Source organism: Micromys minutus, assembly GCF_963924665.1.
Source record: "Micromys minutus genome assembly, chromosome: 1".
NCBI classification, from domain to species: Eukaryota; Metazoa; Chordata; class Mammalia; order Rodentia; family Muridae; genus Micromys; species Micromys minutus.
In genome coordinates this window covers 58,549,046-58,567,327 of record NC_137969.1, presented here as the reverse complement: position 1 = coordinate 58,567,327, position 18,282 = coordinate 58,549,046, and the positions used below count along the sequence as shown (strand labels likewise).

Sequence of the window (18,282 nt, the reverse complement as noted above, 5' to 3'; positions counted from 1 at the left end):
TGAAAGAACACACAGAGCATGTCCAGTCACTGAGCTTGCACCACCAATCCTCAGGGGTTCCGTGGATGCTCCTTCCCAAAGCTTTCCTCCTTCCCACGTTTTCAACATGGGCCAGGTTTCACCATGTAACAGACTCACTAAAACAGGATCATACAAGTTGACTACTGAAGAGCAGACAACTCAGACCAACTGCACGTCTGCCATGCTTAGAGCTGCCTCTGTCATTCTTGACCTGCTACACAGTTGACCTGGGTTATTTTTTAAAGTCAGTTTCTTCTATGTAGCCTTGCCCTCAGAGATCCATCTGTCTCTGCCTCCTTAGTGCTGGGACTAAAGGTGTGCACAGCCATGCCCAGCTCTTAACCCAGGAATTCAAAATGCCAAATTGTAGAGACAGTGGCAATACCACTACTCAAAACTTCAGTTACACAAAAGGAGCCCCAACTTTCTCCAGTATTCCTATTAATAAAGATGAATCAACTGACAGCTCTGTAAACAGCACAGAAATCCTGTGACTAAAAGTCTACCCAACCCTTTATAAGAATGGCTTGTGTTTTAATTAGGCAATGCATAAAGGGAAATTTTAGAATTTACATAGAAAGGGTGGTGGGTGGGTCTGGGCAGTAGGCACTATGTATCAGATGACAGAACACAAGGGGGAAATGGACTCTGGAAGTTACTCAGAGGTAGAAGGAACTGTCCCAGCCTCAGTTCCCAGAGCCGAGAGCTGGCTCAGACAGCTTTAACGTAACCCAGTCCCACAGAAAGCTGGGGGTGACATCAGCTATCCAGTCCCTGCTTACTCTTCTTACCTTCTAGATTGATGACGAATGTCCCTGTGAGCTCGATGTCATCTGCAGTTCTTTCCCGTGGCTCCTGCGCCAGCAGTGTTGTCTGGGAGGCCATCATCAGCTCATTCAGCTGAGATGTGCTAGAGGTCTCCTCAGCTTGGAGCATCTGGAATGGATGTGAAAGTTACTGTGCCAATTGAAAATGGCAGTCCTTTTAGTTGTTGACCGGAGTATACATTTGCTTCACTTTGAAAACTATATTCCCTCCAAACCTAAATCTATATGGTTGTTTATTATACACCCTTGTCTGATAAGCTAAAGCTGCCAACTTCTTAACAGCCTCCTTTCCTATCATGATTCCTCTATTAGCAGAGGAGTTAGGATACTGTCAAGTACTTGTTAGTGCAGTGTACTAGTGGCAATCAGTACAACCTTTCCACAGTGTACAGGGAGCCAGGTATCTGATAAGCACTTTGAGATTTTCCCATCATAATTTTGATCTTCAAGACGAGTTTGTAAATTTATATAAATATTCCTTTAAAAATTATGAGACTAAGATTGATTTGGTTTTAACAAGTTCACTCACTTAGTAATATGTAGAAACAAGTCTCCTATCTGACATCTAGTCAGGATTCCTAAGGAAGTCACATTTATGGTGGTGCCAATTAATACTGGCTGTCAACTTGATAAGATGTGGCATCACCTAGGAAACAAACCTCTGGACATGAGTTTCTAGATCAAGTTAACTGAGGTGGAAAGCCCAACTGTCACTGTGGAAAGCAAACCACAACTAGGCTGTGCAGCCTTGGCAGGTCAATGGTTAGCTTGTCCTCGGTTTCTACCAACAGCTTCCAATTCTTAAATACCACAGAGGTCAGCGTCAGCCCTTGTCTTACCATTGCTAACAATGTCATGCACTCCAGCGACCCTAACTCTCAGATCTTCAAATGTTTAAGTTGGGTTTAGCAACGAAAATGAGATCGCTCCTTTATTTTTACAGATTTAGGTACTGTATGAGCATGAATGTTTGCTGTGTGTATGCAGACCGAGGGCTAGAGGCGGCCAGAGAGGGTGTTACATCCCCTGAGACTAGTGACAGTTGTGAGCAGCCAGGTAGGTGCTGGGAACTGAACCCAGGAACTGAATCCACTAGATTAGCAGGTTCTTTAACTGCTGACCCATATCTCCGGCCCTAAAGTGATACTAATAAAACTTTAAAAAACATTTATAATATATATGTGTGTGAGATTTAAAATATGAAAGTTTTAGAAAATGTGTTGATTTTCTGTCTCTGACTCTCATGAAATGAAAGAGAACTCATTTTTGGAATATGATCCAGATGAGGAAAATTCTCAAAATCCAGTCCTTCAATAAATAAAACTTTCGCTTTTTTTAAATGTAGCCTCATACATCTGCACTGATCTAAAGAGGTCCCTGCATATGTCAAAAGTTCAAACAATCATCAAGAAGATCAGTACTTCGAGACTGGAATCCTAGTTCTAAACTAATCCAAGATCTTAAATCCACCAATCCACCCACTACACACAACCACTCACTACACGTACCTCCATGATCTCAAACAGAAGCCCGGGCTCAATCACTATGATGACCTCATATTCAGCAGCATTTTTGCCAGGGATGCTACCAAGAAAGGAATCTCGCATGGCACATGCGCTCTCCACTGCCTCCTCCAGTCCTGGCTTTTTCCAAATAGAGCTTGTATTAATCCAGCCAGTGCGAAAAACACTCTTGGGTTCTTCAAAAGTAAGTGGAGATTGAGTTACATACGGTTTAGACAGTGTATAAGCTCTAACCAACCACTAAAGGGAGACAAGGGCTGTTATCTAGGATGTGAAGTTCAGTGAACCAGTCTGATGGTCCCAAGAGCCACAAGTCAAAGGTTCCCTTTACTTACACATTGTAAACATAACATAAACTGAAGCAGAATGATGAGCAGGACTTGTGTTCCTCGGGGACACTGCAGCTCACCAAGCCCGAGGCTTATAAATGACCCCTCCACCCACCACTGCTGTAAATAAATCAGGATAGAGAAAACTAACAAAAGCATTCACTATAAAGCACTGTATTTTATTTGAACAAAACTTAAAATACATTTTGAAACAAACACATTTAAAGATTTATTTATGTATGTGAGTACACTGTTGCTCTCTTCAGACATACCAGAAGGCACTGGATCCCTATATATGGTTGTGAGCCACCATGTGGTTGCTGGGATTTGAATTCAGGACCTCTGGAAGAGCAGCTAATGCTCTTAACTAATGAGTCATCTCTCCAGGGCCTTATAAACATATTTAAGCAAAACCGATTTCTCAATATTGTCAAGGGCATCATATATTTCAGAATGCACTAGAGATGGCCCTAGCCCTCTAAGAGAAGGGACAGAGCAGACTGTGCCGAGTGACCCTCAGCACAGCAACACTGCCACTGTACCCGGGTGAGGCTTCTAACACCACGGTCAACTCCTGCATGAGCTTTCTCATGGAGAGGACAGTTTTCCTTACCTTTAGCATAGGGAATGTGCTGGAACACCTCTTCCGCCAAGTGAGGAAGAATGGGGGCAAAAGAACGAACCAACACATCCAAAATTTCTGCCAATGCTGTCTGACAGGAGCGGCGTTTAAGATCCTTCTCACTTTCACAGTAGAGCCTGAAAGAAGAGCTTGCTCAGCAGCGAAGAAGCTGCTCTGGCCTTCCCACATCCAGGCTGCCTTTAGGCCTTACCATCCATTGTCTATGCTCTCTCAGGGTGTGTAGGTTTTCTCATACTTTGCCCAGCTGTGGATGTTTCAGGTGGACGACAGTCTAGATCACTGACTTTGTACATAATAAGGTCACGAACCACATTAGAATGACTGCCATTCCCAGTGGTGCCATGGGTGCACTGTGAAAGCCAGTGTTATGACAGAAGTACCTGACTGATCCTGGGTCTGCTCATCTACCAGCAGCTGTAACTCACTGGAAATAGTCGCCAAGCACATGAGCAGCTGTATGTTTTGATACGGGGTCTCACTGTGTAGCCCTGGCCAGCCTGGCATAGAACTCTTTGTAGACTTGGCTGGTTTTAAACTCAGAGACCGCCCTGCCTCTGCTTCACAAGTTTCGGGATTAGGAATTACCCTCTAAGTTACCCCAATCATGAAGCTAGTAAGTGGCAGGCATGACCGATAGTCAGGATGACTTCAGATCCCAGCTGTGGTCTGCCCAGCTGCTCACCATCGCCACTGAATCCTGCACATTGCTGGCAGGCACACAAGCATCCCTGTTGAGGACTGTCACGTCACACTTACCTATCCTTCACTATGCTGAAGTAAAAGCTGGATAGCTCTCGGGTGTAGAATGCTTTCAACAGCCTGACAACTTTTCCAAAGTCATACTGTTTGTATGAGTCCGTAATCTAGAGAACAAAGATGGTAAACTCGAAGGCTGCATTGAGCAGTGAGAACAGCAGTGCATCATGGGTGAAGCAAGCTCTTCTCACCAACATCTCAGAGGTGGCTCAGATGCCACACTTGCTGCACAGGCATAAGACCCAGTGTGGACCCCCAGAACTCACATGTCCTGGGTAAACACAGCTCAGCGTGGAGCTGAGATCTCTGAAGTAGACTGTCTGCAAAGGCTTATGGGGTTAGCTCTAGTTTTTTTTCCTTTGGTAGAACTTTCCCTTTAAAATTCTGAGTACTGTTAATTGGCTCACTTTTCTTGTTATTTTTACAAATTTGCTATTACATTTATTTGGGGAATGGGGAGAAAGCATGTGCCACAGATCACATGTGGAGGTCAAAGCTGGTTTTCTTCTTTCACTGTGAGTCCTGGGGACCCAGCTCAGATCGTCAGGGCAGCAAGCACCCTTACCCCACAAGCCATCTTTCGGGCCCAGTTGATTTGATTTCGTCTGATTCTAAGAACCTGCCTCAAAGAACAGGTGGACGAACATTTATCAGTCTTGTGCTTCTTTCTGTCAATGTACACACACACTTGCACAGGCACATACATGTGCATGCACACCACATACACATGAAACAAAAAAAAAAACGTTTCAAAGACAGATAGGCAAGTATGGGAGAACGCTAGAGAGCGTCCTTCTAGAGGCACAACTGTTCACTCATCACTACTCCGGAAGGCCAGCACAGCATGTTCCAAGGAAAGAAAGGTCCAGGTTTAATTGCTTGTTTTGTGTAAGAACACACATTCATGTATGTGTAGATGCACATCTATGTGGATGCCAGAGGTTAAGCTTAAACCAGGATCCATGAACTTTGCTTTTTAAATAGGGTTTCTTCCTGGTCTGGACCTCAAGTATGCTCCTCTAACGTGCTGCTGCACCTCAAGACCCACCTGTCTTCAACATCCCAACACTAGAATCTCAAGCTCATGCCACCTGGCCTTCTCAATGTGGTGTGGGTTCTAGAAATCACACTCAGGTTCTCTGCCTGAAGAGCAACCTCTTTACTCACCATGCTATTTTCCGAGCCCCCCATGGGGTTTGGTTTAAATCTGCAATGCTGATGAGGGAGTCAGGCCCTCTGTGCATGCTGGGAAAGCTCTGTCTACCAAGGGAGCTCAGGTTCTCTGTGCATGCTGGGAAAGCTCTGTCCACCAAGGGAGCTCAGATTTTCTGTGCATGCTGGGAAAGCTCTGTCCACTAAGGGAGCTCAGGCCCTCTGTGCATGCTGGGAAAGCTGTGTCCAAGGGAGCTCAGGTTCTCTGTGCATGCTGGGAAAGCTCTGTCCACCAAGCTACTGTCCCTCCTGTAAGTCCTGAGTAATGGACTCACACCACTTCTAAATTTTGGAGGTTTTTTGGGACTACGTTTTTAATCCCAGTACTCAGGGGGGCAGAGGCAAATGGATCTGACCTTGAAGCCAGGATGGTCTACACTTCAAGGTACAGGCCAGCCAGGGCTACACAGTGTGACTATCTTAAAAGAGACATATTGGGGAGGCACGGGGTGAAGGGGAGAGAAAAACATTTAAATCTGTACTTTTATTTACTATGTTTATACTTGTGTGTGCATGTGAAAACAGGCATGTGCAGAGAGGTCAGAGGACAACTTTTGAGTTGGTCCTCTCTCCACCAGTTCTAGAGTTCAGACTTAAGTCATCAGGCCTTTATCAGTGAAGTTATCTCTCTGGTCCAAGTCAAATCATTTCTAAGACAGCAAAGAGCAGAAGGCACCAGGAATCACTAATGTCCCTCACACATGCCCTCGTCCGTATTTTAGCTAAATGCTGATGTGCACAGGTGCCTCTGACACAGGCGCACTGAAGCAACACAAGCCTGGTTTCACAGTTGAGTCTGACCCCTGGCACTCTCCTGATCCTGGACAGACAAACGTGCAATGTGGCATGGCCCCTGCCACACCAAATAAACAGATGCAAACTAAACTCTTCCTTAAGTTGGTCTTGCTTAGTGCTTGTCAAAAGGAAGTAACTGATTTAGACAGCTGGCCCCAGGATGGGCAGCTGTTGTGACAGAGTTATTCTGGCTCACTGACCTTTGGAAGAGTGAGTCAGAGGAATGTGGAAGAGCAAAGAGTTGGGAGCTTGGGAAACCCTGAGAGAACTCAATGGGCCCTTGGGTGGGAGTCCGGAAGGGCAGAATGGCAAGAAACCTGAGGGCAATGGGGAACAACTGGACACTGGCTAGAGGCCATTCATGCTATATTCTGGCAGAGCCCAAGAGGCACAAAGCTGTGAAAGCTCACCACACACAGCACACAGACCAGCGAGGACTCGGGAGTCCTCCACACTCTAAGGGGCACACCTGCCAAAACAGTGCAGTTTTGCTCCTTGTTGAAGGAACAGGATCTTGAGAGAGAAGCCCGCTGTGAGGGGAAGCTGGCCGTGGCTCTCACCAGGAGGCAGTCATCAAGGCAGGAGAGGAAGGAATGGCTCAGAAGGGAACCGTGCCTGCCATCAAGCCTGACAACATAAGTTAGATCTCTGGGACTCACCAGGTGGAATGAGAAAACCAAGTCTCATAAGTAGTTCTCTGACCTCCACATATGAATTCTGGTGTATCTGTGCACACACACACACACACACACACACACACACACACACACACACATTAAATGTTGAAAAAAGCAAGATTCCAGCAAAAACATGAAAACACTTCATGCCATGGTCACCCCAGGCTGTACAGAACTTAGTGCTGTACTTTCTGGGTACAACAGGGATTATTTCTAGCGAGCGAGGTCTGTTCACTGGAAGTTATGGGGAAAGTGCTGATGTTACCACTTGCCAAAGCCTGCTACTGTGCACTGACCTTTGTGGCAAAATCCTGAATTAAGTGCAGCATATACTGGTCTATGACGTACATATTCTTGGCAGGAACAGAATCTGTCTCTGGGTTAAAACCAGCCAAATTTCCCAAGAGGAAGCGGAGTGTGTTTCTAAGCTGTTCACACGGGAAAAGCACACAGTAAAAGACAAGTCATGAGACTTCATTTCACCAGTTACTTTAGAACCATTCACTTTTTCTAAGTTCTGTTATTTTCTTAGTAGGATTTTAAAATCCTAATATTCCTAAATAAGACTGCAAAGGAACAAAGGAAATCTCATTCTAATACCGTCTTATAAACAACCACTGGCTGGGTTTTTATTAGTCCTCTTCCCTAGCCTGTTTTGCCCATGTGTTTATTTGTACATAGATGGATATATGCTATTTCTTCTGATTCACAGGTGAAAAGAAAAATAAATGAATCTAGCTTGCAAAGTCACTGAGCACATGGAAAGTATATAAAGTATATAAACATTACACAGGCCTATGGTGTAGTCTGTACATTCATCAAATATAAAGACATGTACACTTCTTCGTCTTCTGTTTTCTTTTCCAACACATGGTTTCTTTGTGTAGCCTGAGCTGTTCTGGAACTCTCTTTGTAGACCGGGCTGGCCTCAAACTCACAGAGATCCACTTACTTCTTCTTCCCTAGTGCTGAAATGAAAGGTGTGCACTACCATCTGTCTGACATGTACATTTCTTAGTGCTACTGTCTTAAACAAATTTAACACGGGTATTTAGAGGCAGCCACATGTAGCTCATTTTCATGCATCTCGTCTGACCTTGCTGATGTCATCTCTGGCAGCACCAAGTACAGAGGGGCCAATGGTCACCTCCGTGAAGACATTGGATTCCGCTATCCACCAGCGCAGGACGTCGGCTCCATAGGGAGGCTCTTTGCTGGGGTCCTTTTTATTGAAAAGCAAAATGTGAATAGAATAGCTTTCAATTTATTTCAATTAGAGAAACAGCGGCTTTAGCTAAAGTTCCCCTTCAGAAACTGAGTCTGTGAACACACAGGCTGTGTAAGTACAATATTGAAACACCCATCACAAAGTAGGCTAAACCTGAAAACATGACGGGTAACAAGACAATCCTGTCTGACTCAAATGGGAGAGCCCAGGCTTGTCCCAGTGACTGTAAGATGTGAAAGCCACAGGGGCAAGGTAACACATACTATGGACCTCTCATGAAAGTACCCGCAACCAGCCCCAATTACCAGTAACCCCAGATCTGATGGACATTCCGACTTTAAAGTGTGTATGTCCTAAGAACATCATTATGCATACTCAGAATTTATAATCTCATTTTTCTCCTGTTTCCATTGATTATAAAACTGGTTTCCCATAATAAAACCTGATACCTTGAGGTCTTCACAGACATGTGTACACGCAAGTTTATGTTTAAAACATTATAGTAACCCTTCTGTTATTCTTGGCCCTCAATTCCTGGGCTCAAGCCAACCTCATGTCTCCACCGCCCTCCATCCTCCCTCCGCCATCCCTGGCATATCCTGTCATATCTAATCTTGTTAGCCTTGTGTTAATTCACTGAGGTAACTACTAAAGACTTAATTGACAATTTAAGAACCTGACAAGAAATGAAAATGAGTTTCAGTTAGACACCTACTTTTCCTCCACTGATGATAGTGTCAGGATTAATGACATTCCCGAGGGACTTGGACATCTTTTCTCCTTTTTCTCCGAGCGTAAATCCATGAACCATCACTGTCCTAAGAAAGATGAGGACCAGCATGAGGGGCCATTTTAATCACTGGGGATATCTTGACAGACAATGGATAAACACTTCTTGTTTCTCAGCATTCACATATCAGGGTGTTAAGCCGGGGGAGTCCTTGGCTTAAACACAGCCAAGTAGGTGTTCTATTTTCTGTACATCAGAGCATCTCCCAGCCTCTGATTACAAAATAGAGTGGCAGACCACCTCCTTAGAACTAACTTCAAAAAGACAACTTCAGAAAACAGCACTTTCCACCGTCACTGGCTTTTAAAAGTGAACTGTCTCGGTTGGGAGTGACTGCAGCGGCGTCTTCCCATAGCAGCCAGCCTTCTGTCCTATGCCCCAGCAGGCTCTCAGTCCTCAGTCACTGTGAGTCCCAACAGCAGGAAGAGCTCAGGCCGCCTGCTCTCACCTGCCCACACTGTCCTTCCCTGCACTCCTGGTGGATCTCCACACAGCTGAAGATGCTGCCCCACAAAGTGTGCCAGCTAACTCCACTCAGCGCCACCTCATCTTCCAGGAGGTGCAATCTGCCAAATGACACACACCACACAAGCTGTGTGTCTCCCCTTTTGATTTTATTTTCTTTTTGGAATAGGGTCTGCAAATGGCCCAGGCTGACCCTGATCCTGAGATCCTATCTCTGCCTCCAGAGTGTGTGGATTTGCAGGATGCGCCACCACACCTATATAAGAGGAAACCATGCAACTTTCTTACACACTGTACCTAACACAAAAGGTGAACCCAGTTGCTCAGTCTTGCCACACCCACAAAATGCACCTCTTCTTTTGGACACACTGACTCTGTGGCTCTTTCCTCCCGGAGACAGGAAGAACAGTGTTCTGGCTTGCCAATGGCCAGCTTACACACCTATGTCCGCAAGCATGTACAGCACACACGGCAGGCACTCAGAGGATCAGCAAAGAGGGTTCTTTTTATGGAGTGAGCACTTACTTGAAAGGTGCTTTTGACCTCGTGGCCACACTTGTTAGTAAGGACGATTGGAACCAGCCCCCGAGCTGGTCCTTCCCCTCCAGGTACAAGTCTGCGCTCTGCTGGATGTCTGAAATACATTAACACAAATCAAGTTAATTAGAACAGAAAACAAAACCAAGTGTGTGCCATAGTGTTGGTAACCAATGTGACTGGGTTCTAATGTGACCATGTTCTGCTGCAGTCAAACCCACACGATCACAAACATCTGATGATGCTGAAGGCTTGCCCAGGGGTGCTGGAAAGCTGCCTAGCATGCATTCAAGTCATGTGACAGGCAGGTTTGAGTAACAGTTCATGCAGGTTAATCTTCCCAAGGCCCAGCATGACTCTCGCCTTTACTGTGCCTGTTCACCATAACCATGTGTGGCCCCAAGAGCCACTGTGAGTCAGAAGCTTTACTGAATGAATGCTGTCCTAAGCCACAGGTGCCACCTCCTGCACCTCTCTCAGTCCTGAGACTCAGGGTGCTTCCCAACACGTTCAGCAGAAAGCGCTTCCTCCTGCTTCTCCACAAGCAGCTGCTCACCTACATGGCGAATGTACGAGAGCAAAGCCTAACCCTTAGCAATGCCTCAAGCGTGTCCAGGACACAGAACTAGAAAATAATATCAAAAACTAATTACAAAAATTTATTTAAATTACCATTTAGCCAGTATACATCTTAGTCTGTAAGTGTGAATTTATATTCATTTGACTTTCAAACTGTCTAAACTGAAAGGTCCAAATCCACTTACCTGTGAGGCCACAACCCCCACAGTAGAGCCCCAGATCACACCCTTATTCCACATGAAGTCTGAAGTCCCTCCAGTCCATATGGCTGGCTGCCAAGGAGCTGCTGTCCCCAGCTCCCCTTTCAGAGTTCCCAGCTGGCCCTGGGTGGGAGGTAAGGGGTGACTGACGGCTTGCTCCTGATTCCTCACCCGACTCTCGGCACACTCTTTCCTTCGCCTGTCTACCTCTCTCTCCTTGGCATCCTCTAGGATGTTTCCTCTGCACACACCTGCACACAGCTCCTATGCAGCCACCTCCCCTGCTCCTTCTGACTCTTGACCTGCTCTCCCCGTCTCTGCAGCAATGAGTCAAAAACTTACCTAACTGAAAGGAAGAAATGTCTGCAGCGCCTGGAGAGTTAGGTAGGCACACATATGCAAAAGGATGGGCACAGGAAGCAGAGGGCCACATGTGCACTCTGACACTGATAACCACATGCCCACTGTCCTGGCTCTAGCTTGGCCTCTTGTAAGAAATAATGGGGTCAGGTTAAGTCCATGGTCTCCAAGCTCGGCAGCTTGGAGCTGCCAAGCAGGCCAAAGAGAAGGCACTGCTAATAAAGAGGGGAAAAAAATAAAAACAAAAACACCAAACTACCCTTTGGGTAAAATTTTAGAGACAGGGTGTCTTATGTAGCCCAGGCAATCCTCAAAGTCATGATCCTCCTGCCTCCACCTACCAAGTGCTGGGATTACAGGCAGAGACCACCAAGCTGGTTAAAGGTTCCCACTATAATCTTAAGTAGTATAGTTCTAAATAAACTTTCACCTCAAAAAAAAAATGTTGAGAAATCACAGGACTGAATGATGTCCCAGGCGTTTGCAAATCTGACCTGTAGCAGTCTGTGTGCTGTGAGGAATAATAGCCTCCGTAGGCTCATAGATTTAAACGCTTGGTCACCAGTGGACCTCTGATAGATTAGAAAGTTTAGGAGGTGTGGCCATATTGGAGAAAGTGTGACACTGAGGGTGGGTGTTGAGGGTTCAAAAAAGCACATGCCAAGCACAGGTTGTCTCTCATCCAATGGTCAGGATGTGGGTCTCAGCTACTTCTCCAGCACCACGTCTGCCTGCATGCTGACAACGGACCAATTCTGAAACTGCAAACCAGCCCAGTTAAATGCTCTCTTTTCTCAGTGTTGCCCTGGTCATAGCATTTCTTCACAATAGAAACCCTAACTAAGACATAGATGTTCCAGGTAAACAAAATACAACCTATTGAGAACAAGCTAAAGAAACGTGTCCTAAGTGCTGCCATTTTGTTTTCAGACTCCATTCTAATCATAGGGAAACTAAGTTCTACTTCCCAGGCCCTAGGGGGGCTGACCAGCTTCTGATACTGATCTTTTGCTCCCTAACACAGAAGAACAAATGGGATTTGATTGGATGGCAAATCCCCATTCCATACTAACTGAGATGAACGATAGGGAGAAAGCCTCTTTCCCTAAATCCTGATTGGTGAAAAAACTATAACTGTAACTTGGCACAGACACCTGTGGTTTTCAAGTTCAAAAGCTCTGTAACATTCTGGCTGGAGGCTGCAGCTGAGCTCCTAAATTTGTTCTGGGGCCCTGATTCATCAGTACCAACTGGCTTGATTACAGTAAATTTCTGTCATCCGCTTGTCCTAATGTTTGAGTTGTGTTGGGTCTAAGCAAACTCCATAATAAAACAATAAACCCCACAAAGGCTATGGTCAAAGATCTAAGCTAATAGCTCTGTGTTTTCAGGACTATTACCGTAGTGCATGTGTCCCTCAGAGGACAAGTCTCCAGAGACAGCACTTTCCTTCTGCCTCTGTGTGAGCTCCAGGAAATCAAGCTAAGGTAAACAGGCTTGTGTGGCAACCCATTAAAACATCTTGCCAGCACTCAAGATGTAACTGGCTTATAATCTAATGTTAGAGATTACCAGAAAGAGCAGCTAGCTACATGACTCAATGTTTAGAACTCTGCTTTTCCAGATGACCAGAACCCAGTTCCCAACACCAACATCGGGTGGCTAAAAACTGCCTGTCACTCCAGCTCCAGGGGGTTCAGTGCCCCCTCACCTGCATGGGCACTTACATTCACATGCACACACACAGAAAAAAAAAACAATAAAAATATATCTTTAAAAAAAAAAAACAAATAGAGGTGGGTTTGGTGGTACATGTATTTAATCCCAACACCCAGCGCCCAAGAGGCAGAAGGCAGAGGCAGGCAGATCTCCAAATTCAAGGCCAGCCTGGTCTATAAAGTGAGTTTCAGGCTAGTTAGGGCTGTTACAGAGACCCTGATTTGAAAAACAAACAAATGAAAAGAAAAGAAAAAGAAAAAATAATTACCTTGAAGAACACAAGACCATGAAGTTCCACTGTCAAACCAGATGTCCAAAATATCCTGCCCTGGCATGTATTCCAAAGCATCAGGACCTCCAGCCTAAGAAGACAGCAGAAGAGAGTTGACCTACAGAGGCCACACAGTATACAGTAAATGTTCCAGAAGTTTTAAAAAAGTGAAATACAGTCATTAAGTCCACATTTAAAACATAAACACTAAGATACACTACATAGTTGAACATGACCCTTGGCAGCGTGGAAAGAGAACGGCCACATGACAACATGGTCACTGGGGTAGGAACAATCACTTTCTTCTTCCAGTAGGATGGTGACAGAGAACAGGCCCATCAAGGATGCTGTGCCAAGAACCCACACAACCCTGCTGTGCCAACATCTGTTTAGTCACCTAAGACAGCCTGAATGGTGCTGGCCTGGTGAGGTTACAAACGCCCACCTCCACTGCCCTGTTACAAACTGTTTTTACTGCAAGAAAAAAAATGCTCATTTCTAAACTGCATCTGGCTCTGACTCTGCCAGTTCAACTGCTTCAATGTCACCTTTATCTCCAAGGCTCACACTGACCTGAGCTACGACTTCCTCTGGGAGAAGCTGCTCAGCAGGAAGGGTCCACCACACATCGCTGCCATGCTGTTCTATAAGTTTAATAATATGCTCGGTGGTCTGGCTGTTGGGAAAGAGGCAGGATCAGCAATGTAGTGTAACAAACATTTGTTGGTTATTGTTTCTCCAACTTCAGCAGAATCTTAAATGGCTTACTTGACTGATCCCATCATTCTAAACTCAGTACAGATAAGATCATCTTGATCACAGACATCCCTAAACAGAAAAACCGCACTCTCCTCACCTCCCATGTCAGTCCACGCGGTTCCTACCCAGGAACTCTGTCCAAACTGACACATCCTGTCAGTTTATTTGTCTCTCAGTGTACCTCATTGCCTCAGCACCGGCTATGAAACGCTGGCCCACCCATCCCCTGCTCTCACAGAGAAGCCCACCCCCTTCCTGCTTTCACAGAAAAGCCTTGTGTTCACTCAGCATCCCTCTCAGAAATTTTCAAGGCCCCGGCTCCTCCCATGACTTAGTCCATTCCCAGACATAAGAGGTAGCCCATATTCCACAGACACTGAAAGCACACAGGGAGGCTTGCACTCTGACCCCCTCACATGGCCAGGACTGATCTGCTCAAACCCGAATGAGCAGCTATGGGTCTTAAGCATAATTCCAGGCACTCAATGTACTAGAGTGGATGACAAACAAACTAGACTCCCCTAATGGAACAGGTATTTACTACTTGGTAGTGCTAGGAATCAAACTCAGGGCCCACATGCTCTAATTCAGCCCTTGTTTTTTGAGACTGTCCAGCTACGTAACCAAGGCTGGCCTGCATCCTCCTGTCCAGTTGTAATACTTATTTTGCTGCTGACACCAGGGCCTCCTGGGGCTGTTTTCTGTTTAGCACACACAACAGGCAGCAGGATTGACCCCCACCGTTTTGGATGCACAAGTGGTAACTTAGTTACTGACTTACCACGTGACCCCCTGCAAGGCCCTGGGCCTCTGCACTTCTGGGTTCTCATGTGCAAAACACAAGTAGCAGCACATCACCAAGAGACTTGACAAATACTGACCTAGTAAATGAAGTGCCCACAGTAACACTTGTCATTTCAACATATAATTTACATGTATGTGAGAATTAAGGCTGGGCACTAGTGGTATAATAAAGGTGGTGCACACCTTGATCCAACCCTTGGAAGGCAGAGGCATTTGGATCTCTGCGAGATCCAGGCCATCCTGGTCTACATTGTGAGTTCCAGGACATCCAGGGCTATATAGAAAAACCCATCTGTCTCTAAAACCCAAAAGAATTCGGATGGAATCTTTGAGATAAATGTGAATGGTTCTGTGTTGGCTATTAAGACATTTATTTCTACTATTCATGTGTTTGTGTGTGTTTGTCTACTACATTTGTGTGGATAGTCTTGGAGGCTGGCTGCCACTGGGACCCCTGGAGCTGGAGCTGCAAGCAGTTGAGAGCTGCCTGATGTAGGTGCTGTGACTCCAACCCTACCCTTTGGAAGAGCAGCAAGCACTCAATGAACTAGCTCTTGGGCTTCTGCATTGTTATTTGAAGATGAAAATACACAGTAATCCCTGTCTGTGAAACAGCGACCTCTCTCCACTCCACAGCAGTGCAAGTGGCTGCAGATCCAGGTACGGGAATGGGCAGAACAGTGAACAGAAAAAAACTGACTTCCAGGTCTTAATCACACTGTGCAGAACCGAATATCCTGATTTTCCAGCTCTGGTATGTCACAGATCAATGAAGCCGTTTGTAAAAACCACAAAGGGATGCAAATCAAGTAGGAAATATACATGAACACACTCTATGACCTGAAATCAGAGACACCTCACTAAAGACTAAGGTGAGGACCAAAGCCATGGTTCAGCGATTAAGAGTGCGTACTGCTCTTGCAAAGGAGCCAGGCTCAGTTCTGAGTACAAGGCAGTTAGTTCACAACCCAATTCCAGTTCTAGGAGATGCAATGTCCTCTTCTGTGGGCACCAGGTACACAAGTGACACACATAAAGGAAAATAAACCTTAAAAAGGGAGAGAGGAGCAAAGGCATAATAGCACACACCTTTAATTCCAGGACTGAGGAGGCAAATGGAGGTAGATTTCTGTGAATTAAAGGACAGCCTGGTCTACATAATGAGGCTAGCTCAAAAAAAAAAAAAAAAAAAAAAAAAAAAAAAAAAAAAAAAAAGAAAGAAAGAAAAAGAAAAAGAAATTAAAGTGATACTTTATTGAAAATTGAATGTTTATGTCCATGTTATATTTATATATAACATAAATATAAAAATTTTAAATTGGCACAGTCCCCATCTCTAGTACATCCACTTTAGATGGACTTTAATGGTGAAGATAAGCTTTCTCTAGGTGACCATAAAAACTTTACGCAATAGCTAACTAGTTGTAAGACAATAATTCTTAGTTACACATTAGTTTTTATATAGTGTACCCAGAACACTTTATCAGTTAAGAATATGGACATGCAGTAATAGAAAAATCTGAAGAAACCTAATGCTCCAAAGAACAAAACCAGAAATACCAGCAGAGTACATTCAAATATACACATTCTAGACCACACATATGCTATCCACACCTTTTCCCTTAAAAACAGAAGAGCCAGGAGATGAGCATCATTGGCCTTTTATGTTACCATTATATTGTCAAGTTTAGGCAAGCAATGAAATATGCTTGGAGTAAACAGGCATAAATAATATAGAAGTGAAAGGAAGTCGTTTGCATTTCATATTGGCATCATCAATAAATGAACAGCACAGCACACACAGAAGTTCTGGGAATAGGACCTCTCGGGAGCTGGCTGGCTGTGTCTCAAGATTTCTGAAACCTTGAGTCTAAATAACGACAAGTCTGGAAGCAGGCCTTAGAGGTTGCTGTGGGCCTCCTCTGTCAAGACACCCAGGTAAGCTGACACCCTATTCTCTGGAGCTGCTAAGCAATGGCAACGGGCTGAGGACAGCCTACGAACCAAGGCCGGAGCAGGGAAGGAGAGCGTTGCAGGAGACTAGAGTGCTGACAGAGCAGGCACAGAGCTCAAAGAACACACTCCAGCGGGCTTATTGGCCAATAGCAAGAGGAAAATAAGTATTTTAGAAAAGATATAAAAAGATTATAAACATTTTTTAAATTCTTAATAACTAAAGAAAAGTGAGAAGCCTTACATGATGTATTCCACACCCATTCCATAACAAATTCAACTTCAATGAACTGTTTTTCTTATCTTTAAATAAATATCAAATAACTCAACAATATTTTAAAATTATAACTTAGATGTTGACTTAGCTACATAAAAGTACCTTACTAAGTCAATAAATCAAAGGAAGATGTTTGGTTTTAAATATCTATATGTTATTAAGTCAACTATGAAACACCAAGTTTAAACACTTTAGACATCAGAATAAAGTTCCCTTTAACTGCAACACTTCCTTATAAAAATATTAATAATTCACTTAAACACATAACAATGTTTTAACAGAAGAAACACAACCATGCTTTATTTAATTTTTCCAGTGTCCCCTTCTTTTTTCCAAACAAGCATAGACTAATGCAACATACCTATGTTTTGAGAGAGGCCATGTTGTATATACCAAATGTATACAATTTTAAAATATAAATTTTAAAACTAAAATTTTCTTTTTAAAGGTACATTAACAAAAGCCTTCGCATCAAAGCTCAAGTGCACAGCACTTTTGTCTTTGAAAGAGTTAATTCAAAAAGAAAGGAAAAAAGAGAGAGTTCATTCCTCTTGCCGTCTACACTTTTCGTGGCCTGGAATCCCACACTCAGGAGACAAACTGCAGCTACACGACCTGTGTCTCAGGAAAATGCAGGGGTAGGAACTCAGCTCAGTAGCAGAGGACTGACTTCCCACCAAAACAAAACAACAAAAAGCAACCACCTCGAAATAGCTAAATGCTAGACATGTTCTGGTCACTGGATTCTCAGTGTGGGACCTAGGCTGACAATAAGAGCAAAGCTATGCCTTAAATGTCTGTTGTGACCGTTTCTCTGTGATTTAAACCCCAGCTGAGTGGATGTGTCTGACGCTGGGCTTTGAACCTATAGCTTCATGCATGCTATGCAAGTACATTCCACTGAGCTGTATCCCTAGCCTGTCTTCTTCTGTGTGTCATTAAGTTCCTCAACACACAGCTAGACTGGACATCTTATATGTGTATGTCTGTACAGAATTCATTAGTCGTTTTTTCTTCCAATAAATACAAGTGGATTATTTTATAATGAAACTGAGGTTATGCTTTCAAATACTGTAAAAGAATTTCTTAAGGTTTGTTCTTGGGAATTCAAGAATTCTCTTTGTTTTATTGATAATATCCTATACTTTAGTACACAGTTGACTTATGACCTAAAGATCAGTATAAATTACTGTTGATAAAAGTGGGTGAAACCACTTATCACTCTGCAGTCTGTTTCCATTTTAATGCTGTATTTCATGGAGCAATAAGTCACACCATAATAGAACTTTGTACTTGACTCAAAGATCTTATCTATCACGCATTCCGTGTTCCTGCTTTGGTTTCCATCAAAGAAAAACCCAGGCACTGGAGCGGCTCTGACAGCAGCCAATCCCCCGGGCTCTCCTATCAGCAGCATTCGCTATTTAGCTGGGAAGCAGGAAGCACTCAGGACTTCCAGGTAAGAAGAGGCTGCTGCTGTCCTCTCAGTCTGTTCTCTCTCTGTAAGCAAAGGCACAGGACAAGAGCTGTGCTGGAAGTCACTGGGGAAAGAATGAG

The 18,282-nt window shown here is 44.3% G+C and overlaps 1 protein-coding gene across 1 annotated transcript in view; it reads right to left on the bottom strand.

The window, feature by feature from the left end:
* IARS2 (isoleucyl-tRNA synthetase 2, mitochondrial) overlaps window positions 1-18,282 on the bottom strand; it is a 36,705-nt gene that overhangs the window by 2,488 nt on the left and 15,935 nt on the right. The window contains exons 13-22 of the mRNA XM_080939255.1: window positions 13,506-13,608; window positions 12,930-13,023; window positions 9,792-9,900; window positions 8,727-8,829; window positions 7,880-8,005; window positions 7,080-7,211; window positions 4,100-4,206; window positions 3,314-3,459; window positions 2,357-2,547; window positions 813-957 (exon numbers count right to left, since the gene is read on the bottom strand). Coding sequence (XP_080795381.1) covers window positions 813-957; window positions 2,357-2,547; window positions 3,314-3,459; window positions 4,100-4,206; window positions 7,080-7,211; window positions 7,880-8,005; window positions 8,727-8,829; window positions 9,792-9,900; window positions 12,930-13,023; window positions 13,506-13,608 — 1,256 coding nt within the window. The remainder of the gene's footprint in view (window positions 1-812; window positions 958-2,356; window positions 2,548-3,313; window positions 3,460-4,099; window positions 4,207-7,079; window positions 7,212-7,879; window positions 8,006-8,726; window positions 8,830-9,791; window positions 9,901-12,929; window positions 13,024-13,505; window positions 13,609-18,282) is intronic.